Consider the following 26,245-nt stretch of genomic DNA (forward strand, 5'->3'; position numbering starts at 1 on the left):
AGAAGCACCCTGAAATGCCACTAGAACTTAGCTTTAGAAACCAGAGTGATTATGTGAATAATATAAAATCATAACCATGTAGTCTCCAGAAACAAGAAGACTGTCAAACCAAATATGATCACCTATTTTCAGAATTCCCAGATAGTGCATTTCCCATGTGTTCATTCATTGTGTTACCTGTGTTATCTGGAAAACAAACAGTAGCGGTTGTTAATGGTTTAAGAAAACATTACGGGGGGCACCTGGGTGGCTCAGTCGGTTGAGGGTCTGGCTTTGGCTCAGGTCATGATCTCATGGTTCATGAGTTTGATCCCCACATCAGATTCTGTGCTGACAGCTTAGAGCCTGGAGCCTGCTTCGGATTCTGTGTCTCCCTTGCTCTTTGCCCCTCCCCCACTCATGCTCTGTCACCCTTTCTCTCAAAAATAAATGAACATTAAAAAAAGAGAAAACGTTATGGGAGAAAACCCTAAAATTGGAGTGGTTCTATCTGCTACTACTTGATTTAGGAGGAAGAACATGTTGGCCCAGCTAAAGACCCCGTGGTCTTAGGGGCAGGACCACAGTCTATTCTAAGGCCAACTCTGTCATTTTGCTGAAAGAAAAAACAAACCCAAAGAGGAAAAGTGATTTGCTCAAGGTTTCATGACTGATCTGGGGCAGAAATAGGGTTAGAGCCTCCTAGACTCAAGATTTTTGCTTTCATATTCCTTGGCCTGAGCCCCATGAGAGCGGACTCTGGATTCTAATCCAGAATCTGTGGCAGTTGAGGAAGATAGTGCTTTTGGCTTTTAGGGGTCTGTTTAGGACTGAATACTTGGGGAAATGTGTCCCCACTGAATTCCCGACCCAGGACCTCATCTCTTGGGTCAGTGGGGGTGGGAGGAGGGTTGTTGATGAGGATGGGCTGATCAGAGAGCCGGTTCCTACTTGGGGACCATCCTCATCACCATCTCCCAAAGTCTGACTTGTCACCTCTGAGTGGACATCACTACCAGATCTGAATCATTAGCCCTTGTCTCTCTCCTGAGTGCAGGCCTGAGGGCTGCTCCTTCCTGCTTTTTGGATACACTGCAGTGACCCCAGTGGAACCTGCCAAAAGCCAACATCATCCTACCCACTCCTCAGCTAGCTCCCTCTGTTCCTATGTCACCGGCTAAGTACTGGGCATCACCTTCAACCTCTGTCCACCACATCCAGCCAACCATTCAGAACATCCCACATCTACCCAGTTCTTCATTTTCCGCTGCTGCTACCCTAGTCCCTACATCAGGAATCCTGAGTTTTCTAATTCTGGTCTCCATTCTCTTTGACCCTACACACTCCAGGCTAATTTCAGAACCCCACACTGCATCATCCTCAAAAACATTCACAGCTTCCCAACTGTCATGGTGAACTTTTTCTCGGCTCCAAAGCGAAGTCTCGTGATCTGACAAGTATAATTGTACCGACAACAAAAGTAAGTTGAGTTTTGCCCTCAAAGATATGGTCACCGGACCTCTTTTTTACGTGATGGTGCCAAACGAATTAGCTTTGTATTCAAGGACCTTCATGATCTGGTCACCTTGCTTGCCACCAGCCTACCACGTCAAATCTCTTCACCAGCCAAACTGGAGTGAACTAGTCACTGCTGCCCTACTTCTACCGCATGGGGTCTTGCCTCTAGGCTGTTGATACAATGTTCCCCCTACCTACAATGCTCTCCTCTTTCCTTTCTACTGGGCTGTGTCCTATAGAGTCATCAGAGTTGGGTGACACCCTACTGCAGCCTAGAGCTTTCTCCAACAAGCCTTTGCTGCTTCCTGCAGCCCTTCACGTCTGATCCTTATATCTGGCATTTGGCTAATTAAAGCTTTGTTAAAAACTTTGTTCTTCTTTTTGCAGTGGGTCATACATGACTCCTGATAAAAACCTTGAAGGAGGAGCCTGCTCTGCGTAGCTACATGGTAACCATTGGCTGATGGTAATAAGAGGGGAGTTGGCAATGGGCAATGAGATGGGGAGGGGTGTATTGGTTATTTGTTGCTGTGTAACAAACTATGACAAAACGCAATGTCTCAATCTGGGTCCGATCAAGAGAGAGAAACCCCACAGGAACTTGAACAGGGACATTTTAATATAATTATTACCCCAGGTGATTAGAATAACAAAAGAATTGGTGAGTAAAGGGTACAGGATACATGAATAGTAGATCTAGGAGTAACCCCTACCCCCCATGGCTGAGGTCGAGGAAAGAGCACCCAAGGAAGAGGCACCCCCCCATCCCCCACTACGGCTGAATTCCAGACCTTGTTGAGTACATAGCCTATGGCTCGCCAGATGTCAGAAAAGTCACTGTACTGTCATGAGAGTGAAACTTGCCAGAGATCTGCCCTCTAGGATGCCAAGGAAAGTTCTTCACAGGGGGCTGCCAAACCAAAGGCTAGAAAACTGCCTGGGCAGGGTATAGGGCAAGCTGCTGCCCGCTGGGTGCTGCTGGCCTCTATGGACTGCAGAAGCCTGATGCTAGAGAGCTCATGCGTGATCTAGGAGCCTCGTGCTGGAGAAGCCACACGTATAGCGGGTGCTGGATGCTGGAGAATCTGCAAATGCTGCTGGAGGTGAAGGCGCTCTGCTTACATTACTGCCCATGGGGGTCAGTGTCAGGAGAAGCTCCTAGCCACTGGCATTGCTGGTCACTCTAGGGACTGGGCAGGGGTGAAGCTGTTTGCACTGCAGGAGCTTGCCAGCTGAGCGCACTTGATCCAGAAAACAAAAACCTTTTCCTCCTGCTGTGTCTCTCCAGATCCCTCCCTCTTAGCAATTTAAAACATCAGCAAGCATTTGTTATCTCTCATGGCGATTCTGAAGCATCTTAGCTGGGTGGTTTGGATCCAGTCAAGCTATAGTTGCAGTCAAACTTTTGGCCAGGGCTGCAATTATCTGAAGGCTTGACTGGGGCTGGAGGATCCACTTCCAAGATGGCTCATTTATTTGGCTGGCAAGTTGATGCTGGCTGTTGGCAGGAGACCTCAGTTTGTCCGTCTCCACAGAGATGCTTGAGAGTCCTAGTGGCATAGCAGCTGGCTTCTCCTAGAGTGGATCGTCCAAGAGAAAGCAGGGCAAAAACTGCAGTACCCTTTCTGGCCTAACTTGAAGTCATACATTATCAGTCCACCATATTCTATTCATTACAAGTCATTCGCTGATCCAGCCCACATTTAAGGAAGGGAGAATTAGGCTCTGCCTTTTGAAGGGAGGAGTGGTAAAGAATTTGTGAACACTGAAGAACCACCGCAGAAGGCATTAATCAAAAAGGACTAATGGAACACCTACTGTGTGCTTAGCAGCGGGATGCATCTGTCTCCCCCTACAGAGGTTCTCTTCCAAGGAGAAGGGAAATTTCATAATTCATAGCTGCCATCTTATCCCTTCCCTCAGCTTTCCTTCCAGATGTTTAGCTTGTTTCCTTACCTGCAGACTTCTTTCACCTGCATGCAATTACATTTCCAAGGAAACATCTCTTTCCATCTTTTCAGTTGATTCTGAGAAGGCTTCATAGAAGTGAGAGGCTTGCCTTGGATCTCCGGAGAGGAGAGGGCGGGGAGAGGAAAGAGGAAAGAGCTTTCCAGGGTGAGAAACGTGTGGCACCTGCTGCAGCTTCTCTGTGGATGAGCAACAGATTTCAAAATGAATGAGCAAGAAGCAAAGAAATAATAATAGGAAAACATTTTTAAAAATGTGATCTCTTAAAATAGCTTATGTATTGTTGTCTGAGATGCAGTGGCCTAGATACATACAATAGAATGAGAAGAGGGAAGGAAGGAGGAGAATTTTACCAAAAGGGAAACCAGTCAGTTTCCCTCGGATGGGACTATGTAGGGGCTGGCTTGCTGGTAGATGATAGTTAGCGAGCCAGACTGCCAATTACTCCTGTAACTGATTTCCTAAAGGAGGCAGAGATCAGGGAATTTCAGCTGTCTCCACGAGATGACTTCCAGCAAGATCCCAGCACAGTGTTCTCAAGCAAATGGAGCTGGAGTCCCTGGCTTTGTCCTAAGACTTAAAGCAGAACCTCTCCTTCTCTCTTAACTCACGTTACCACCAGCCTGCTCCCTGAGCCCAAAGCAATAAGAACTCCAGAGTCACTGTTATGAGTAAAGAAACAAAAAAGAGAGAGGAGAGAGATTGATTTCTCTTTTGTGAAATAGAAATCATTTTATCACCAGCAAATAAAGCTTTAAAGATTGTTTATTTATTGGGGCACCTGGGTGGCTCAGTCAGTTAAGCATCCGACTTCATTCAGTTCAGGTCATGATCTTACAGTTTGTGAGTTTGAACCCCACGTCGGGCTCTGTGCTGACAGCTCAGAGCCTGGAGCCTGCTTTGGATTCTGTGTGTCTCTCTCTCTCTGCGTCCCCCCCCCCCACTTGTGCTCTGTCTCTCTTTCTTTCAAAAAAATAAACATTAAAATTTTTTTAAATGTTTATTTTGAGAGAGAGAAAGAGTGGGGGAGGGACAGAGAGAGAGAGAGAGAGAGAGAATCCCAAGCAGGCTCCACACCCACTATGGAGCCCAACGTGGGCCTCAATCCCCAAAACAGCAAGATCATGACCTGAGCTGAAATCAAGAGTTGGACACTTAACCAACTGAGCCATCCAGGTGTCCCAGCAAATATAACTTTTATGCCAATAATAATAGATGGCAAGTGTGGTTGACAGCCTTCTAAAATAACCCCAGGGGCACCTGGGTGGCTCAGTTGGTTGAGCGTCTGACTTTGGCTCAGGTCATGATCTCACAGTTCGTCAGTTCATCACACAGTTCGTCAGCCCTGCGTCGGGCTCTGTGCTGACAGCTCAGAGCCTGGAGCCTGCTTTGGATTCTGTGTCTCCCTCTCTGCTCCTCCCCTGCTCACACTCTGTCTCTCTCTCAAAAATAAATAAAGATTAATAAAAGTTTTTTTTTTAATTTTTTTTCCAACGTTTATTTATTTTTGGGACAGAGAGAGACAGAGCATGAACGGGGGAGGGGCAGAGAGAGAGGGAGACACAGAATTGGAAACAGGCTCCAGGCTCTGAGCCATCAGCCCAGAGCCTGACGCGGGGCTCGAACTCCCGGACCACGAGATCGTGACCTGGCTGAAGTCGGATGCTTAACCGACTGCGCCACCCAGGCGCCCCAATAAAAGTTTTTAAAAAAGATACTCAAAGGCATCTTTAAAAAATAAAAATTGAAAAATAAATAAATAAATAAAATAACCCCAATGATCCCCACTCCTAAATATGCCCTTCTATAATCTGCCTCCTTTGAATGTAATCTGGATTTAGTGACTTGCTTCTAACCAACAGAAGATGGCAAAGGAAGAGACTGTTATTTTTAAAACTTTATTTTTGAGAGAGAGAAGCAGGCTCCACACTGGCAGCACAGAGCCCAGTGTGGGCCTTGATCTCAGGAACGATATGATCATGACCTGAGCGGAAATCAGCAGTCGGACGCTTAACTGACTGAGCCACACAGGTGCCCCAAGAGACTGTTACTCTTTAGGTTACAAAAGACTATGACTTCCATCTTGCTTCCATTCTCTCTTACCTTTCACTTGCTTGTGCTCATGAAGCCAGCTGCCATGCTGTGAGTTGTCTTTATGGAGAGGACTACATGGCAAGGAACCCTGGCCGGACTCAGGCCAAAGTCTGTGAACCGAGTCTGTCAGTCCAAGATCCTGCAAGGAGCCAAAACCTGTCAACCACCACTTGAGGAAGCTTGGAAGCAGACCCACCCCAGCCGAGCCTGAAGATGACCACAGCCCCAGCCAACACCTTGATTGGAGCCTTGTGAGAGACCCAGAACCAGAGGACCCAGCTACACTGTGATTGGATTCCTGACACACACAGACTGTGAACTAAGAAATGATGTGTTAAGCCACTAAGCTTTGGGGTAATTTGTTATACAACAATAGGAAACAAATACAACAAATGACTATTTCATGGGACCAGTCACTGGGTGGGTTCTCTTCTTTCAGAATGAAAATGAGAACAAAAATCCACAAGAGTACACTCAGGTGTGGGACCTTAATGCCTGTGATCCCTGCCTACAAGAAACCATGGCCATCAGAATGTCCTGGAACATGATATGGTTTCCTTTGAGAGGAATAAGAAGTGAATGGAGAGAGAGCTTTCCTCCTCCATGACACTGGCCTACCGCGTCATTTGGTAATCCACAACCCAGCCTGGGAGGTCCCTCTTCCCCTCTACTGCCTTCCTCTCCTCTAAACCCCACTCTCCCAAGGTTTCACAGTCATTGCCACCTTAAAACACCTCTTTTCCATGAGTTGGGCCAGGAGTCCCATAGCTGAAACTAAGTGGAGGAAAGAGTTAAGTGAGTAGGTATTTTTCTCCTAAGTGTTTGGCACTTGCTACAGCTTATCGGCTGATGAGTAACACGTTTCAAAATGAATGAGCAAACAAATAATAATAGAAAAGCATGGAAATGTGATTTCTTAAAATAGTTTATGTATTGTTGTCTGAGAAGCAGTGACCTAGATACATACAACAGAGTGAGAAGAGGGAAGGAAGGCAGAGAAAGAGAGCGGAGTTCATGAACTTGGATTACATCTTTTGCCATTTCCTGGTGTTCTGTAGAGAGCACCAGAAGGTCTAAGCCACCAGAGCAAGTGTGAGAACCTCAGCTACTTCCAAGGGAGTGAACTGATTCCTCAGATTTGAGCCCTGGGTGAAACCTTATAGGAAATTCCCTGAGGCTGGAAGTACCCCAGGTCACATTATCGGCAGGTGGGGAAGAGGCACTGTGTAACGATTCCTATTTCCTAAGGCTGGAAATCATCCAGACTAGCTACAGAGCTCCAGTGATGTCTTCTGGGCACATGGCTGGCGAGTATTTGTTGTTTCCAAAGTGTGTACCTGTGGGCCACTGTGTTTGGCCCAGCACTGTCAGTCTGAGCTGACAAAGAATGACAAAGGGAAATGAATCCTCACTGTAGAACCTCTGCATTCTCCTATCACCCTGTGTACTTATATTCCGGGGGATGCTGGAGTCAAATGTGAGTCCAGGAAGCAGAGAGGGTGTGGAATGGAGTTTGCATGATTAAGGAGATTAGAGGCAGGACTCTTGGGCCTGAGCGGGAATGCACCTTATGGAATTAGTAGGCATACCTCTGGCAAATACACATACAACATAGACTGCTAGACTGCAGCCATTCCTCATTGTTATCAGACCACATGGCTGCCTAGAACAGACACTGCATTTCCCAGCTTCCCTTGCAGCTAGGTGTGGCCATGTGACGACAACTGGTCATCAGAATGGAAGAGTCCTTAAAGGGAGGACTCAGGGACTGTGGAGATGCCATATCAGCCCTGGACTATGCACGCTGGGAACATTACATGCAAGAGAAATGAACCTCTATCTGACATTAAGCCATTTATTCTGTGGTTTATTTTACCATGGCTAAACCTATTTGTATACCCTACAGCCCTGTCTTGGTAAAGAGATGACACTACCAGTGATTTGTTTTACAGTTTATTTATGAGACAAACATTTATTAAGCTCTGAGTGCTCTTACTGTATCCTCTTAAATAGGTGCTGGCAGGTGAGCACAGAGCTGGGTACCAGTGGGGAGAGTGAGTTTGGTCCATCAGAGGACACAGAAAGGGGAGGCGAGCTCATCTACCTGCCCATCTTTCCCAGATCCCTTGCCTCGGTTTCCGCAAGTGGCAGATATCATCTTTTATCTGTGAAGCAACTGTTTTCAGGGATTGTTTTATGATTACCATGGAAGGCTAGAGGGGATGGGCAAGTTCAAGTTATGGTGAGCAAGGTTGATGATGGCAGAGAGCAGAGGGAAGGAACATTCTCTCTTGATTGTTGCTAGAAGAAAGTAAAAAAGGAGCTTCCACTCACCTGCCAGAGAGTAGGCCAGGATGGGTGCATAAAAACAGTGCAGTTGGTAAAGGGGAAGGTTGTGGGGCATGACACTTCCCGCCCCCCCACCCAAATTCCCAGAGGAGAGGAAAAACCCTGGCCATTGAATTTATGATTAAAAAAAATTTTTTTAAACCTTTATTTATTTTTGAGACAGAGAGAGACAGAGCATGAATGGGGGGAGGGTCAGAGAGAGAGGGAGACACAGAATCCGAAACAGGCTCCAGGCTCTGAGCCATCAGCACAGAGCCCGACGCGGGGCTTGAACTCACGAACCGCGAGATCATGACCTGAGCCGAAGTCGGACGCTTAACCGACTGAGCCACCCGGACGCCCCTGAATTTATGATTTAAAAAAACCTAACACATTATATATGAAAAAGAAGCAGAGAAATAAAAAGCATAGGTTGTCAGTCAAAGTGACGTGCAGCTGTAAAAATTGAAAAGTTTTCAGACAGGAAGTAGAAACCTACCTTCACACCATCCAGGTAACCGGGGTCGCTTCCAGACATTTTGTCGGAGCGGGGCTGCTGTCGACTGGCTTGTGTAGCTTCTCTTCCACCTTGTCCTGGTGTGTCTTCCTATATAGCCAGGCTGGAAAGCGAAACATTAGGCTATCACACCCAGGACCCCAGATGTGATTTTGGTATCACTGATCACACGCGCTGCCTGAGAACTAACGTGAATGGGGTTAAATGGGGCAGAGGTATTTGTGTGGGAGACATTCTCTCTTTTGGCTAGGACAGATGTAGCAGACACAGGCAATGATCTTGATGGCAGCTTCCTGATCCTGAGGTCACAGCTAAGGTGTGTGTTCCTTGCGCCAACAGTTGTAGCGATGGCCTCCTGACTCTTAACCTTCCTGATGGTGGCTGAATTAGTAGCTTCCCTGGCAGATCAGGTCTGCAGTGTTTGTTGGGTTGCATTCCTGGAGGCTCAGTCTGGATCTCACTCCTCCAGTCCTGAATTTCAATGATTTTGTAAGCCCTCAGTTATCTGTATTACATCCCTTCCTGTTTAGAGTAGGTACGATTGTGTCTGTTATCTGCAACTGAAGCCTGATGATGAAGTGCCTACCATAGAGCAGGTGTCACTAAATGTTTGTTGAGTGAATGAATCAACGGGCAAATGGAGATTGCTGAGATGTTCACAATGAGTTGGGCAGTCAGACCAGCTGGACTCAACAGAGTGGTAGAGTAATTGACGCGGACCACAAGTGGGTGGTGAAATCAATTTGGTGGATTCTTTTTTTTCTTTTAATTTTTTTAAAAATTTTACATCCAAATTAGTTAGCATATAGTGCAACAATGATGTCAGGAGTAGATTCCTTAATGCCCCTTCCCCATTTAGCCCATCCCCCCTCCCACTGGTTACCCCTCCAGTAACCCTCAGTTTGTTCTCCATATTTATGAGTCTCTTCTGTTTTGTTCCCCTCCCTGTTTTCATATTATTTTTGTTTCCCTTCACTTATGTTCATCTGTTTTGTCTCTTAAAGTCCTCATATGAGTGAAGTCATATGATTTGTGTCTTTCTCTGACTGACTAATTTCTCTTAGCGTAATACCCTCCAGTTCCATCCACATAGTTGCAAGTGGCAAGATTTCATTCTTTTTGATTGCCGAGGAATGTTCCATTGTATGTATATATATATATATATATATATATATATATACACCACATCTTCTTTATCCATTCATCCATCGATGGACATTTGGGCTCTTTCCATACTTTGGCCATTGTTGATAGTGCTGCTTTAAACATGGGGGCGCATGTGTCCCTTGGAAACAGTACACCTGTATCCCTTGGATAAATGCCTAGTGGTGTAACTGCTGGGTCATAGGGTAGTTCTATTTTTAATTTTTTGAGGACCCTCCATACCGTTTTCCAGAGTGGCTGCACCAGCTTGCATTCCCACCAACAATGCAAAAGAGATCCTCTTTCTCCGCATCCTCGCCAACATCTGTTGTTGCCTGAGTTGTTAATGTTGGCCATTCTGACAGGTGTAAGGTGGTATCTCATTGTGGTATTGATTTCTATTTCCCTGATGATGAGTGATGCTGGGCATTTTTTCACATGTCTGTTGGCCATCTGGATGTCTTCTTTGGAGAAGTGTCTATTCATGTCTTTTTCCCATTTCTTCACTGGATTATTTGTTTTTTGGGTGTTGAGTTTGATAAGTTCTTTGTAGATTTTGGATTTGGATACTAACTCTTTATCTGATATGTCGTTTGCAAATATCTTCTCCCATTCTGTCGGTGGCCTTTTAGTTTTGCTGATTGTTTCCTTCACTGTGCAGAAGCTTTTGATTTTGATGAGGTCCCAGTAGTTCATTTTTGCTTTTGTTTCCTTTGCCTCTGGAGACATGTTGAGTAAGAAGTTGCTGCAGCCAAGATCACAGAGGTTTTTGCCTGCTTTCTCCTCGAGGATTTTGATGGCTTCCTGTCTTACATTTAGGTATTTCATCCATTTTGAGTTTATTTTTGTGTATGGTACAAGAAAGTGGTCCAGGTTCATTCTTCTGCATGTCGCTGTCCAGTTTTCCTGGCACTACTTGCTGAAGAGACTGTCTTTATTCCATTGGATATTCTTTCCTGCTTTGTCAAAGATTAGTTGCCATACGTTTTTGGGTCCATTTCTGGGTTCTCTATTCTGTTCCATTGATCTGAGTGTCTGTTCTTGTGCCAGTACCATACTGTCTTGATGATTACAGCTTTGTGGTATAGCTTGAAGTCCGGGATTGTGATGCCTCCTGCTTTGGTTTTCTTTTTCAAGATTGCTTTGGCTATTCGGGGTCTTTTCTGGTTCCATACAAAATTTAGGATTATTTGCTCTAGCTCTGTGAAGAATGCTGGTGTTATTTTGATAGGGCTTGCACTGAATCTATAGATTGCTTTGGGTAGCATCGACATTTTAACAATATTTGTTCTTCCTATCCAGGAGCATGGAATCTTTTTCCATTTTTTTGTATCTTCTTCAATTTCTTTCATCAGCTTTCTATAGTTTTCAGCATATAGATTTTTCACCTCTTTTGTTAGATTTATTCCTAGGTATTTTATGGGTTTTGGTGCAATTGTAAATGGGATCAATTCCTTGATTTCTTTTTCTGTTGCTTCACTGTTGGTGAATACGAATGCAACCAATTTCTGTGCGTTGATTTTATATCCTGCAACTTTGCTGAATTCATGAATCAGTTCTAGCTGTTTTTGGTGGAATCTTTTGGGTTTTTCATATAGAGTATCATGTCATCTGCAAAGAGTGAAAGTTTGACTTCCTCCTGGCCCATTTGGATGCCTTTTATTTCTTTGCATTGTCTGATTGCTGAGGCTAAGACTTCCAATACTATGTCGAATAACAGTGGTGACAGTGGACATCCCTGTCTTGTTCCTGACCTTAGGGGGAAAGCTCTCAGTTTTTCCCCATTGAGGATGGGGATTAGCGTTGGGTTGTTCATATATGGCTTTTATGATTTTGAGGCACGATTCTTCTATCCCTAGCTTCTTGAGGGTTTTTATCAAGAAAGGATGCTGTATTTTGTGAAATGCTTTCTCTGCATCTATTGAGAGGATCATATGGTTCTTGTCCTTTATTGATGTGATGCATCATGTTAATTGTTTTGCAGATTCAATTTGGTGGATTCTAATCAACATTTTTTTTAAATTTTTTTTTCAATGTTTATTTATTTTTGGGACAGAGAGAGACAGAGCATGAACGGGGGAGGGGCAGAGAGAGAGGGAGACACAGAATCGGAAACAGGCTCCAGGCTCTGAGCCATCAGCCCAGAGCCTGACGCAGGGCTCGAACTCATGGACCGCGAGATCGTGACCTGGCTGAAGTCGGACGCTTAACCGACTGCGCCACCCAGGCGCCCCTAATCAACATTTTTAAAAGATGGAATAGAATAAACAATCTTAGAACAGATCATATATAGTAAATGTAAGTATTATTTGTGAAACTTCAGTTCCATACACATATACACACATTATACATGCGTATACACACACACACACACACACACACACATTTGCAATGGTGATAATCCAAATATTCAACCACCAGCATAACACAGACATCAGCCAATTGGAATGGATGCTAAGAATATCTACTGGTTGTCTGAATACCAATATAAAGTGTATCTCTTTTAGTTGAAAAAAAAAAGTGATTGAAATTCATGGTCTGTGGATTGTAGCTTAAGGTTTTGGGGGGGATGGGAGGCCATGGGCACATGTTTCTGAATATCCTTCCTTTGGCATTGCCCCTGGTTAAAGGATCATGTCTATGACTCATTCCTAGTCCCGGGGGGAACCTTTCCTGAATCTAGAGCAATCCTCATGTGTCACAACTTGGGGTATTCTCCATACCTGTGTTTCTGCCTGCCAACATCCATCCCCATTCCCCAGGAACCAGCAATCTCCCATCTCCCCGTTGCCACCACCAGCACAGTTTTCCATTTAGGAGCCATCTCAACTGGGGTTACCTTCATGGCCTCCAAGTTTCCCAAAGCACTGACTGTCCTGACAGCATTCTGTTTTTTCCACAAGCAGAGAGCTTGTCCTCACTGTGCTCTGCTCACTCTTACCTCCAAATCTTTGCTCACTCTGGACCCCCGCTTGGAAAGTCTTTATTCTCTGCTTGCCTGAGTCCTAGTCTCCCTTCAAGGCTTTGAAAAAGAGCACTACCCCCTTCTGCTGGCATCCAGGGCTGTCCTTGGTGTTCTATGTATGACCGTGGTGTCTCCACCCCTTCACCTCCAAATATTCCCCACTGCTTGTCTTCTCTAGGAAGCTTTGGCTATGCTGTCTTCAGGTCTCAAACTCTTTCAGGCACCTACTTGTTCATCGTTCTCCCCAGATCACCCTGAGAGCCCCCTCAGGGATGAATTGAGTAAGAGACAATTTCCACTACATCAGTTTTCTCCAGAATTTTATTTTGGACCTCATAGACTGATAAAACTTCCAAAAAACCTTGGGGACTGACAGAATTTGCGTATATATATTCACAACATGTATTCAACTACTACGACATGGAAAACTGAAGAGGCATATGTCACTCTTGGCTGAGGCATTTAAGTGTCCGTGTGTTTCTTCCATCTTTCTCTTCCACCTTGTATCATAAAAACACCAAAAAAAGGAGGAAGGACATGATTTCAGAACACAGACTCATTCTTTAAATTAAATATATTTATTTTTAACAAAAGCCCTACATTACTCTTATTTTCATCATTTTGCTGTAGACCAGTGAGAACATTGTCATGGAAACCATCAGAAAGATGCAGGAAAGAAGAAAGATACTGGAGGATGTCAGAGGAGGGAAATGAAGGGACAGGGAAAGGGGACAGGGGGAGATTATGGAGGTCCACCAGCAAGGTGTCTCCCTGCTCTGGACAGACTTCCATTCTCATCATACAAGACTGAGGTGGCCATGTTTGGGCCCTGGCCAATGGGCAGGGCCGTGGCCGCACTCGAAGGTCAGGTGGCTCAGCAACCACTCCCACACCCCAGCTCTGAACACCCTGGTGATCTGGCTCCCACCCCTCTTCATACTGCACGGGTGTCCTGGACTTGTGCCTTTGACCAGCGCCAGCTGGATTTGGGAGACAAGCCATTGGTATAGAAGAAAGAGTGCAGGGCTTGGAGTCTAGAGCCCAGGGTTTAGGCCTGGCTCTACTGAGTCACTTGTGGAAGTCCCTTCCTTCTCTGGTCCTCAGTTTCCTCACTTTAAAATGAAAGTTCTGGGACGCCTGGGTGGCTCAGTCAGTTAAGTGTCCAACTCTTGATTTGGGCTCAGGTCATGATCCCAGGGTCATGAGATCAAGCCTTGTGTCAGGTTCTGCTCTGTTAGTGCAGAGCCTGCTTGGGATTCTCTCTCTCTGCCCTTCCATTGCTCACGCACATGCACATGTACTCTTTCTCTCAAAATAAACTTAAAAAAAAAAAAAAAAGAAGTTTCTGAACCAGTCTTAAATCATTTCTGAGGAAAACTGTGGCCCTATGTCTTAAAATTTTTTTTAAGCCATGCACATAGAATTCCAGGGGCTCCACCATCCTCTCAGGGCCTTCAATAAACTTCCCAGGGGCCCTTGGACCCCAGATCAAGAACCCCAAATTGCCAATCCTGATACACAGCTTCTGGCCTCTTGCCTCCAAAACTGCCCTTTCCTGGGCAGTTAACAGTATTTTTCCAATTATCTAGCATTCACAAGGGCACAACCAGATACCACAGGGAAGGAGGGAACTCTGTGCAAAGAATTATTATTGCCTGGGGATCCCCTCTAGTTCACAGTGGAGCTGGGAGATGTGGCGAGCTTCATGGTAACTAGCTGACCAAAGCAGAAGAACAAGGGTCTGAAGAGAGTGAGAGACCATGACTGCTGGAGAGAGAGGACACCTTGATGACAGGAATCCCTTTATGGGAACAAAGACTTCTGGCCACCCAAGGCAGTACAGGACAATTGTAAGAGCTTGGGCTCAATAGCTAGAATGCCCTGGGTTTACATCTGGCTCCGTGACTTAATTGTGTTATTTGGGCACAGATTTGGGAATCTTTGGGTTCCTCATCTGTAAAATGGGGATAAGAGGTAGCAGAAATGACTGAATACACTAAATATTCCAGGATTCCCTTGAATATCCCCCCCCTTCCCTTGAAGAAGGTTGAGGTCATGTGACTAGTTCTGGCCAATGGTCACTGAGTGGAAGAGGCATATGTCACTCTTGGCTGAGGCATTTAAGTGTCCTTATACTTCCTCCATCTTTCTCTTCCACCTTCCAGAATGACCCCAGAAGCCAATCTTCCAGATAGTGTAGTTACAAGATGGAAGAAAGGTCTTCTGTCCCATATCAGACTTCACACGAGTGGTAAATAAAACATTATTGTGCCAAGCCACCAAAATTTCAGGAGTTCTCTGTTGTGACAGCTAGTGTTAATTGCCCTGACAAATATAGGGCTAATTGAGACAGTGGATCCAAAACTTTGAGTGCCATGGAAGCTGTTATTCTTAGAGAAAAGAGTTAAGGCCCCTATATTAGTCAGCTCAGCTGCCGTAACAAAATATCCTAGACTGGGTAGCTCAAATGACAGAGATGTATTTCTCACAGTTCTGGAAACCAGAAGCCCCAGATCACAGTGTCAGCATAGTTGGGTTCTGGTGAGGGCTCTTTTCTTGGCTTGGAGATGGCTGCATTTTTTGCTGTGTCCTCATATGACAGAGACAAAGAGACAGCAACTGCTCTGGTGTCTTTTCTCCTTCTTCTCCTTCTCCTTCTCTGTCTAAAGTAATCTCTGTGCCAAACGTGGGTCTTGAACTCATGACCCTGAGATCAAGAGTAGCATGCTCTACCAAGTGAGCCAGCCAAGTACTGCTCTGGTGTCTCTTCTTATGAGGGCACTAATCTCCTCAGGAGGGACCCCTCATGACCTCATCTAAACCTAACCACCTCCCAAAGTCCCCATCTCTACATATATTATCCCACTGGGGGTCAGGGCTTCAACATATGAGTTTGGGAGGAGGCATAATTACATCTTTAGCACCCCCTACCAAGCCAGGGTTTCTCATACCACCGGCCCTTTCTTAAAATTTTTTAACGTTTGTTTATTTTTGAGAGACAGAGAGAGACAGAGTATGAGTGGGGGAGGGGCAGAGAGGGGGAAGACACAGAATCCAAAGCAGGCTCCAGTCTCTGAGCTGTCAGCAAGCACAGAGCCCAACTTGGGGCTTGAACTCGTGAACCTTGAGATCGCGACCTGAGCTGAAGTCTGACGTTTAACTGACTGAGCCACCCAGGCGCCCTTCATATCTCTTCTTTTTTTTTAAATGTTTATTTTTGAGAGAGAGAGAGAGAAATAGAGAGAGAGAGAGAGAGCGCGCAAGTGGCTTGGGGCAGACACGGAGAGGGAGACACAGTCTGAAACAGGTTCCAGGCTCTGAGTTGTCAGCACAGAGCCTAACATGGGGCTCCAACTCAGGAAGAGTGAGATAGTGACCTGAAACGAAGTCAGACACTTAACTGACTGAGCCACCCAGGTGCCCCTCATATAGCTTCTTAAGAGCAAATTTTTAGGGGCACCTGGGTGGCTCAGTTAAACAACCAACTCTTGATTTCAGCTCATGACCTCTCAGTTTGTTGCAGTTTGTGGGTTCAAGCCCCAGGTTGGGCTCCATGAAGGCATCTCAGAGCTTGCTTGGGATTCTCTCTCTGCCCCTCCCTCTCTCTCTGCCCCTTACCCCACCTCCCACAATAAATAAATTTCTTTAAAAAGAGCAAATTTTTAAAAAGAGAAGCAGGCAAGGGTGGGGTCAAGTGGGAGTTTCATGGAGAGGGCCATCCCGAGGAAGGCTCACCTCCCTGGAAACTCCACTGATTGCTACATGCAGCTCTCCCTTAGCCCCCCTCTTCTTTCTGTGTCTTCCTCTCTCCTCCCTTCCATTTTGTCCCCCATGCCCTGACTTTCATACAATTCACAGACAAATTCTGAGACAACTCATTAGGACTGCACAAGTCCTAGGTCTTGGAGGCCATCTTGTCTTACCTCCTGATTCTTACAGATGAGAACACTGGACCTGGAGAGGGTGTGAGAAGCAGAGGGGGCGGAGAGTACTGGCTTCTTCAAAAGATAAGGGGTGGGGGACAATTTGGGGCACCAAGGACAGAGAGAGAAAGAGAGAGACTATTAAGAAGGAACCTATTTTCAAAGAAGAAGAAGAAGAAGAAGAGGAAGAAGAAGAAAGCTATTTTCGTTTCAGTATATCAACTTTGTATAATTTTTCCAAAAATTTTATTTCACAGTTTTTTTTTCTTTTTTTTTTTTTCAGTTTAGAAGTAATGCATATGGAGGCCCCTAGAGCCCCTAATATCTACAATCTAGCCTGTCCAAGGCTTGAATCCGGGTGTCACCGAATACCTTGCAGTGCTCCCTAGGACCTGGGAGGCTCCTCCACCGTGCTAGAAAGGGCTTCGGGCCTTTCTGCCTCAGCTCCTAAGCAGCCTGTGACCATTAACTCCACCACCCTCCACCCCTAGGCTAGGGCGGGGCCCTGGGGCGCCAGGTCACATGCTAGGCACAGGGTTTTCCTCCCCATCCCGCCCCCACCCCGTGGCTCCTCAGGAGTCCGACCTGAGCCTCCAAGCTCCATGCTCAGGCCCATGGCCACAGTCTTCTTGCTCCTCATGGGGGTCCTGCTCCCTTACCAGGGCGAGTTCTGGCCCTTTAACAAGAAGAAGTTCATGAAGGTGAGCCAAAGAACGTCTGGAACCTTCCACTACAGTAGAGGGTGGTGGCGGTGGCATCATAGGCCAGCCAGGAGGCATCAGTTGGGTTTGGAGACAGAAGTGGGGGGTGGGGGTGGATACCACCCCAAAATGGAGACTTGTTCCCAGGGCTGGAAGCTTGATGTGTCTGCGGAAGGGTGTCAAAGCCCTACTTCACCTCCCTGTGGCCCCTGAGGTCAAAGAAAGTGGTCTTCTGACCAGCATCCTGCCCTCTCTCCCCTGAGCCCACTTGTCCAGCCAGCCACGCCTCAGCAACCTGCCCTAATTCCTCCTTCCCCTCTCCTAAGCACAATGACTGTTCCTTCCCTTCCCCATCTTTCACTCCCTCCCTTTCTTCCCACCTCCCCCTGACAAAGCGTGATCTGGGAGTATATGCTCCCCCAGCACTGGGGGAGGGAGGCCCAGGAAAGGACAGGCAGGGGGAGAGGTACCAGTCCCCCTTCCTCTCCTGCTCCTCTGAGTGCTGCTGGAGTGGGTGTAGAGGGGGTGGTACCTGGCGGTGATTATCTCCCGGCTTCCCTTCATGGCCCCCGGGGGCCTTGGCAAGGCACCAGGAATCCCCCCTCACTTTCCCACACAGTGAGAGGGCTGGTGACACAAGAGTTGTCCTCACAGATGAATGGGGCTGAGTGCTCCCACCACTCTGAGTGTGTCAGTGACTGCTGCCTGATGGACCTGAACAACAGGGGTGCTCTCTGTGCCCCCAAGGCCAGAGTAGCCAGGCTGTGCTTGCCCCAGGTGAGCCTCTGGGCTGGGGCGGCCCCCTCTGGCCGGAAGGGTGGGGAAAGTTAACAAAACCCAGGTGGCTGCCGCTGCTTCTTCGAGCTCTGCTTGGAGTGCCTTTTCCCCTTCCTCCACCCGGCAAGCTCCTACTGGTCCTGCAGTACACCTTCAGCCACCTCCTCTGAGAAGCCTTCTCTGCTTGGAGCTCCCATGAGCTCATACCCTGGGCACAGCGTGGGTCTCCCTGGTTTGCCTCCACCACTGGCCGGAGCTCTTCAAGGGCTGGTCGAGCCCTTACCCACCCTGGGCTTAGTATCTGCCCATAGTAGGTGTTCAACGAATGTTTGTTGAATGAGTATTCCCTACCCTAACATCACTGCGGCCAAGTAGATGGGAGAAGACCTTTTCCCTACTGATCGCCACCTCCTTGCCACAATGACCTCATTTTTGGAGAGGGGCAAAGCACTGCAGCGGCAGGACCGTAGCTTTGGAGTTGGGCCTGAGTTTAAATCCTGAGTTTTTCAAGCCCTGTCTTTGCCTCCTCAGCCAGGTCACTTCTGCTCTCTCAGCCTTAGTTTCCTCATCCGTAAAATGGGGCTAAAGTAACAACCTCACCAGGTCATCTCGGCAACCACAGTGTTCACTGGAGCTGGGTTATGAGCTGGTGGAAATGCAAAATGTGCAGGACGTCATGTTACTGCTCCTCTCTTCTTGTCGGGCCCCGGGCCCAGAGCTCTCTAGGGAGAATGGGCTGGCCTCCATGTCCCTGTCTGGGGAGCTGCCGGTGCTGTAAGGAACCGGTCAGGCCCCTGACTCAACAGCTGAGGTGGCCAGAGGGTCTTTTCTTTATGGGCCCTTGCTCTGTTTTATTTAGTTCTCACATCACCCTGTGAGGTGTGTTACTATTATTATCCCCCTTGGACAGATGAGGAAACTGAAACCAAGAAGCTCATTAACTTGTCTATGGTCCCAACGCTGCAGGGGGCTGCTCACCCCTTCACTTACTCCTGCTCCCCAAGCTGTTTAAACTCCTTTCTCCCCTTTACCTTGGTGACCCCCAACCCTTGTTCCCATCTCCCGCAGACCAAGGGAAGCATCAACATCATATGCCCCTGCCAGTGGGGCTTGAAGTGCATCTCCAAGGACCCGACCTGTTCCCGCCGGTGCCATTTGATTTAGAAAAAGATGCAGGCTGGTCACGGCTACCCCTCCCTCCCTCCCTGGGGGCCACGGGCCTGGAGAATCCCCATCTTGCTCAAAGTCCAGCTCCTGAGACATTAAAGTCACTTCCTGACTCTGGCTTCTGTTGCACTTCCTGGGAGGGGAAATCTGGTAGGGATTGTTCCAGTCTGGGGCAGGAAGGTTTGGCCCTATCTGGACAGTGGAACTTCGGGAAGGGAACAGGGTAGGGGTAGGTGAGCCAAGAGGCTGGGTCCCGGAAGGGCCGAGTCTTGGGATGGAGGGCTGGATGGGAAGAGTGGGGTTGAAGAATACAGCGGGAGACTATGTGTTGGGGTGCCCATGGGTGGGTGTGTGATAGGAAGGACTGGAAGGGAGTATTGAAATGCTTTCCAAGGGCGGAGGTCGTTGAGCGAGTGTTGATGAGAATGTATGTGAAGGCACAAAAATGTTCGTGCCTGGTGGTGAGAAAGGGACCTGGTACACAGAGGTCTCTCTCCATTCTCAGATATTATCAGTTCCATCGTATGGATAAAGAAACTGAGGCTCCGAGAGCTACATGACTTGCCCAAGGTCACATCATGGGGGGATCAGTTAGGACTCTTCCTGCTGCAAGTATCTAAAACAACCCAAACTGGTCTGGATGATCAGGAAATTCATTGGAAATCTCGAGGCTGGCGTGCCTCAGGTCTGGCTGAATCCAGCAGCTCCATGGCCCTCAGGATGGATTCCTTCTCAGTAGCCACATATGTTCCCGGTGTCACCCAACAGTGACAGCTAAGACTTCTTGAGCACTGATGTTCCACACACTGTACAAAGTGCTTTCTTATCTATATTAGCTTATTTTATTGTTACCACAAGTTTAGCCTAGGTACCCTAATTATCTTTATTTTACAAATAGGGGTGTGCCTGGCTGGCTCAGTTGGAAGAACATGTGACTCTTCCTCTCAGGGTCATGAGTTCGAGTCCCACGTTGGGTATAGAGATGACTAAATATATATATTTATATATATATAAAAATCTACTTTACAAATAGGGTGTGTTGAATACCCTTCTCAGGAGTTCAGAGTAAGGGGTGGAGCTGGGATTTGAACCCAGGCTGTCTTGCTCCCAAGGGCAGGCTCTTAACCACAAATCCACACCACCCCTTCCAGAGAAAGGAAACGTCTCTGTCTCCCCCTCCTCAGCCAACATCCTAAGACTGATTCTGACTGGATTGGCTTAGCGTGCAGCTCATCCTTGAACCAATCTGCTGTTAGGCAGCTCTTGCGTGAGCTGCACCTTGACTGGGCTGCGTACTCTCTGGCTTAACCATAGGAAGGGGAACTCATGACCTTCAACTTCCCAGCAAGCTTTGCAGTAAAGCCCAGATGAGTCACTGGGGAAACACGGCACAATTGTCCACAGTTCTCCGGAGAGGACCTACCTATATATCTGGGACCAAGTCATGGCTTTCTTTTCTTCAGGAGGTGAACATGGCAAAATTTTCATGAATATTGATGATAAAAAAAAAAAAAAAAACCCAGGAAAATGATGCAGTTCCTCCCAGAGTCTGCTTACTGCAAACATGGACAACACGCTATCCCTAAGCTTGATGATAAGCTTTATGGCAGGTGCGACTCCTCCCTTTAAGACCCCCTATGATAGAGCCCCCTGAAGCCAGACTCGAGGAGTGGGAGGGGTGCAGAATGGGGAAGAGTTAGAAGCATACTGACTCCTCCCGGCCTGGTGGGTGTGGAGGGCAGGTGTGCCAGTTATTTGCCTGTGCACCTTCCTACTGCTCGCTCGTTATCCCTGGGGACTACATCTCCCAGCCTCCCTTGTCCTCTGGCATCTAGGACGGGCTGAAGATGAGAGGGCAGGAGAAGGAGCCATTGCCCCTCTTCCCGCCTCCCCCAGCCCCACACCTGCCGCAGGTGGGGTCCTCCTGGCAGCAGTCCTCCCGTGTCCTTTGGGACAGCCACCCCTCCCCCACCTCCGGCAGTCCCCAGGGACTTCAGTCACTGTGTTTCTCCTGCCATGGGGCATCGGTGTCTTCCTGTTGCTGTTAATCTCCCGGTGGCCTTGACATCCTGCTGGGTTTCTCAGCTCCTCCATCCCCTATGTGACTGGCTCCCTATCTTTTTGTTTGGTTGTTTGTGAATGTTTATTTATTTATTTATTTATTTTTGAAAGAGTGCCAGCAGGGCAGAGGGGGACAGAGGATCTGAAGCGGGCTCTGCGCTGACAGCAGAGAGCCCAATGCAGGGCTCAAACTCAGGGACCGTGAGATCATAAGCTGAGCTGAAGTCAGACACTCAACCAACTGAGCCACCCAGGCGTCCCACCATTTCCCTATCTTCAATTGTCCCTGTTTCAAATACCTAGGCTGGTTTCTGTCTTCCTGACTGAGCATCGACAGGCAGAGCAGGAAACCTTCCGAGTGGAGGCAAAGCTGATTCTAGAACACCAAACCCTCCTTAAATAGGTGGGATTCACTCAAAACACCGTTGCTTTAGAAAGCAAGCTGAGGTTGGTAGTGACTTATGAAAGATTGTGTGAATATTTCTACTTTGGAAAAAATTAAAACCAATAAAGACTGAATACATCAAATCAAAATCGTGCCAGTGACATTTCATGTTGCTTTAAATTAGGCATACTGGGTGAGCCCCTATACATTCCCGTTTGCCATGTTTAAGAACACTTACTGATCTTGCCTGCCAAAAACTCATTGCATCCTTTCTTTCCGTGACCCTGGATTTCCTTTCAGGAAACCACCCCTCCCGTTCCCAGTCCATGAGGTTGCATGGGCTCCATTCACAACAGAACACTAAATCCGACACAGATTGGTTCAGCAGGTGGCTATGAGGCTGGTTCTTGCCTTTATGGATGGGTTTGAAGATGGACTCATGACCCAGTTTGATCCAATCAGAATGAAGGCTAGAATTTCTCCGAGAGTTACTGAGACGAAATGCTTTCTCTTCCACTGAACTTGAACGTGGGAGACAGTACTCTGTGGTTATCGGCAGCCATCTTATTAACCATGTGGACTCAGAATGAAGCCAACACAGAGAGTTGAGCCAGGTGGCAGTGGCTTCATTTTAGCTCCTGCGACAAGCTGTGCCTCCAACCAGGTAGCTCTACCCCTGGGATTTTACAGAACAAAACCTAATAAACTCACTTTTTTTTTCCTTAACCACTTTAGGTTGGGTTTCTATCACTTGCAACCAAGTAAGTCCTGACTGATTCCCTGTCTCTTGAAGATGAGAAGCTTTTCAGAACCTCCCTTTCTTGCTGTGGTAATAAATACTTACACTTGTTCTTTGTTCCTTTATGGGAATTAATATGCAGATTCAGAGGCATTGGTTTTCTGCATTTGGACGTTCAAGAATGAATATGTTCTGGGGCACCTGGGTGGCTCAGTTGGTTGAGCATCTGACTCTTGATTTTGGCTCAGGTCATGATCTCAGGGTTGTAGGACTGAGTCTCTCGTCGTGCTCCACACTGAGTGTGGAGCCTGCTTGGGATTCTCCCTCTCCCTTTTGCTCTGCCCCTCTCCACCCAAATAAAAAATAAAATAAAATAAATGTTCCTCGTTTGGAGGTTTTAGAGGAATAATCTGAAAATTTTTTTAAATGTTTATTTTTGAGAGAGAGACAGAGACAGAGCACAAGCAGGGGAGGGGCAGAGAGAGTGAGACACAGAATCCAAAGCAGCCTCCAGGCTCTGAGCTGTCAGCACAGAGCCCGATGAGGGGCTCGAACTCACGAGCCGTGAGACCATGACCTGACCTGAGCGAGACCATGACCTGACCTGAGCTGAAGTCAGCCGCTCCACCTACTGAGCCACCCAGGCACCCCTAGAGGAATAACCTTAATGCTGAGAAGGCAAAAGCTCCAGTCCACCTTCATTTAACCAAATCTTTTCCCTCCCATCTGATCAGTCTTTTCTCTGCTCTGAGCCCCTCTCTCAGAAGGCTTATTTCTTTGTAAAAATTTTTAATGTTTATTTCTATTGAGAGAGAGAGAGAGAGAGAGAGCATGAGCAGGGGAGGGGCAGAGAGAGAGCGGGACACAGAATCCCAAGCAGGCTCCACACTGTCAGCACAGAGCCTGATGAAGGGCTCGAACTCATGAACCATGAGATCATGACCTGAGCCAAAGTCAGACACTTAACTGAGCCACCCAGGTGCCCCTCAGAAGCCTTATTTCTAAGGCGAGGTCTCTAGCCCTATAGTTTCCTCCTTCTCTCCAATACAAGGCAGAGACTCTGATGCCTCAGATGCCCTGAATTCAAGTCCCATTTCATTTTCTTCATCTCTGGCACCGGAAGGACTGCCTTCCTGCAGGTAGCTTGGGCTGTGTGAATACTTCTGGCCAGTGAAGTGACCGGTGTAACTTCTGGGCCGAAGCAGAGAAGCCCAAGTGTGACACAATAAAAAGGAAGACTGTTTTTGATGGTTGGCCTATGACAGTTTTCAAGCTGTCACCATTTAAGCATCGTGTCACCCCTGTGATGACCGCACTAGCCCGCAGTTTGCAGATGGGGAAGCTGAGGCTCAAAGAAGTTAAAAAGTCTGTCCGGGATCACGCTGCCAGTAGTCAGCAGAGCTGGAATTGGAACCCAGATCTTGCAAGTGCCAGAGCCCCAGTGCAGACTAGACTATTCTGCTGGCAGCCAAATGAGCATAGTAAATGGTTCAGGAAACAGCGGCGCTTTCTGGAAAACGTCCACTTCACCCCCTCTGTTTGTTCCTCTGTTCCTTTGATCTGGGAGCTGGCAGCCGGCCTCTCCAGTCAACCCTAGGAATGGGCAGTCACACCTCATTAGGTGCCCTCCAGGCCTCCATCACATGGCAGAGTCACATGCCAAGGCAGGGATTTCGGTGGGAACTTAGGAGCACCACCACCAGCTCTGGGCCCTGACGCAGCTGCTGCTCCTGGTCTTCCTCTCCCTCCTCCCTCTTTTCTTCCTTCTCACCAGCGGCTCATTCGGCAGGGGACGAATCAATTATTTGGTAAGGGACCTAGAGCATACAGTCGCCTCTTCTGCCACTGTGCTGAGACCCGCACTGTTTGGGGAGGTGGGTGCACACTGATGTGGGTCAAAGCCGGACATCGGAGGCAGCAGGGGGTGATGGCTGGAGGACGTCCGGGAGGAAAAAGAGACCCCCCGTCCTAGTCACGGGAGCTGTGCCAGGATGTGCGAGGTGCTGCCACCGCACAGGGGAATATGACACAGGACTCCCCACCCCCGGCTTACGTCTGGTAAGAGAGACAGACATTCGTTCAGTCAACCCATTTTACCAAGCACCCAGGGAAATTCTTTTTGTAGGTGCAAGAGATAAGGCTGTGAACAAGACATAAAAATCCTTGCCCTTGTAGTGTGGATATTCTACTCTAGGAGGCAAATAGGTAAAATATTTACATATCCCAGGTGATAAACACCTGAGGACAAAGGAAATAAGAAAGGGGCTTCAGGTGTGGTGGCGTAAGGAGAGGGTGCGGTTTGAAACCGTGTGCTGAGGGAAACGAACAAAGCGAAATTTAGGCAAAGACCTAAAGGTGCAGTATTACAATATTACAACCAGAACCTACCAAGGGTGAGGACTTTAGTCCTAGAGGCTAAGAAACACAGCAGTGAGCAACATAGGGAAAGAGCCTTGCCCTCGGAGTTGAGGCTCTAGCAGGAGGGACACAGAAAGTTGAAGAAGAAGAAGAAGAAGAAGAAGAAGAAAGAAGGATGAAGATAATTTCAGAGAATCCTAGTGTTGTGAACATAGTGAAGCCAGGTGATGAGGGCTGCTATAGCTGGATGTTTGGGGAGGGCTCAGTGGGAGACAGGCAGAGCTCAAAGGACAACATGTTCTGGGCAGAGGGACCAGCAAGTGCCAATGGCCAGGGGCCAGGTGATTCTGATATGTTCAGAGTCCCAGTGGTGGCTGCAGGGTGTGTGTGTGTGTGTGTGTGTGTGTGTGTGTTGGAGGTGAGCCAAGAGATCTAGTGGTGGGCAGGCAGCCCTGGGATGAGTAAGCCCTGCAGGTCCCATAAAGAATTTTGGTATCAAAATGCCTGGGTCTGTGTTGGGGGGGGGGGGGCGGTATTGCTTTGAAGCAAGGGAATGACATGATGGGATTTACCTTAAAAAAAAAAAAAAGATTCCTCCTGGAAAGAATGGGGAGAGGGGGTAGGTGAGACTGTTGCAGGGTGGAGGTCAGGGGTCTGGGGTGGGTTACTGGGAAGAGTGAAATCAGGGAAGCCAGTAAGAGGCTACTGGCAGTCCAACCCCCTCCTGCTTTATTCTCTTTATGGCACTTAGTCAAACGCAATAGATAGGATTATACATACATAAGTAATAATTGTTCATTAATAATATCTAACACATATATGTTAGGTAAAAACTATGTACAGTAAAATGCCCAAATCTTGATTTTACATTAAAATCAATTAATTTAAAACCCATGCAAACACCCTCATAACCACCACCCCGATTGAGCTACAGAGCACTTCCGGCACCCTGCAAGGCTCCCTTGGGCTCACTGTCAGTTGTAGGGCCGAAAGGTAACACTCTCCAGACCTCTTCTGTTCTAGATTAGTTTTGCCTGCTTTTGAACTTCATGTGATGGAATCACACAGTATTCTTTTCATGGCTTCCTTTGCTCCGCATTTTGTGCCACTCTGTCTATTTCACTTATTTATTATCTGCCTTCTCCCTAGAGCTGCTCATGCTTGTCCAATAGCAAATCACGAGTCGCAAGAGTGACTGAAGTTAAAATTAATTAAAGTTAAGCAAAATTTAAAGTTCAGCTCCTCGGTCACACTCGCCGCATTTCTAGTGCTCATTAGCCACACGTGGCTAGCGATCACCAAATTGGAACATGCAGAAAAAGCACATTTTCGTCCTTGCCAAAAGTTCTGCTGGACAGCTGCTCTGGCGTGCCAGCTCCAGGAGGGAAGGCGTGTCTGGGCATTTCTGTTTGTTTTGTTCCCAGCTGTATCCCCGGTGCCTGAAACGGTACTTGGACACAGCAGGTGCTCAGCATTTGCTTGTTGAATGAACTGAACTTGTCTGACAGAGAGATGATGGTGGCAGTGACAGATGATGTGATGGCCTAGCGCTGGGGATCGCTGGTGTGGGTGAGTGTGGGGGAGGAGGGAGCCTTAGGTGCCGTGCAAGCTCGACTGAAAAG

The 26,245-nt window shown here is 47.5% G+C and overlaps 1 protein-coding gene across 1 annotated transcript; it reads left to right on the forward strand.

The window, feature by feature from the left end:
- Positions 1–17,049: 17,049 nt before the first annotated feature.
- Positions 17,050–19,077, forward strand: CLPSL2 (colipase like 2). The gene is made up of 3 exons (XM_047860355.1): positions 17,050–17,136; positions 17,791–17,913; positions 18,982–19,077. The coding sequence occupies exons 1-3, from the start codon at positions 17,050–17,052 to the stop codon at positions 19,075–19,077; spliced, it is 306 nt and encodes a 101-aa protein (XP_047716311.1).
- The last annotated feature ends 7,168 nt before the right edge of the window (positions 19,078–26,245 follow it).

This window comes from Prionailurus viverrinus, chromosome B2 (assembly GCF_022837055.1).
Source record: "Prionailurus viverrinus isolate Anna chromosome B2, UM_Priviv_1.0, whole genome shotgun sequence".
Classification (NCBI taxonomy): Eukaryota; Metazoa; Chordata; class Mammalia; order Carnivora; family Felidae; genus Prionailurus; species Prionailurus viverrinus.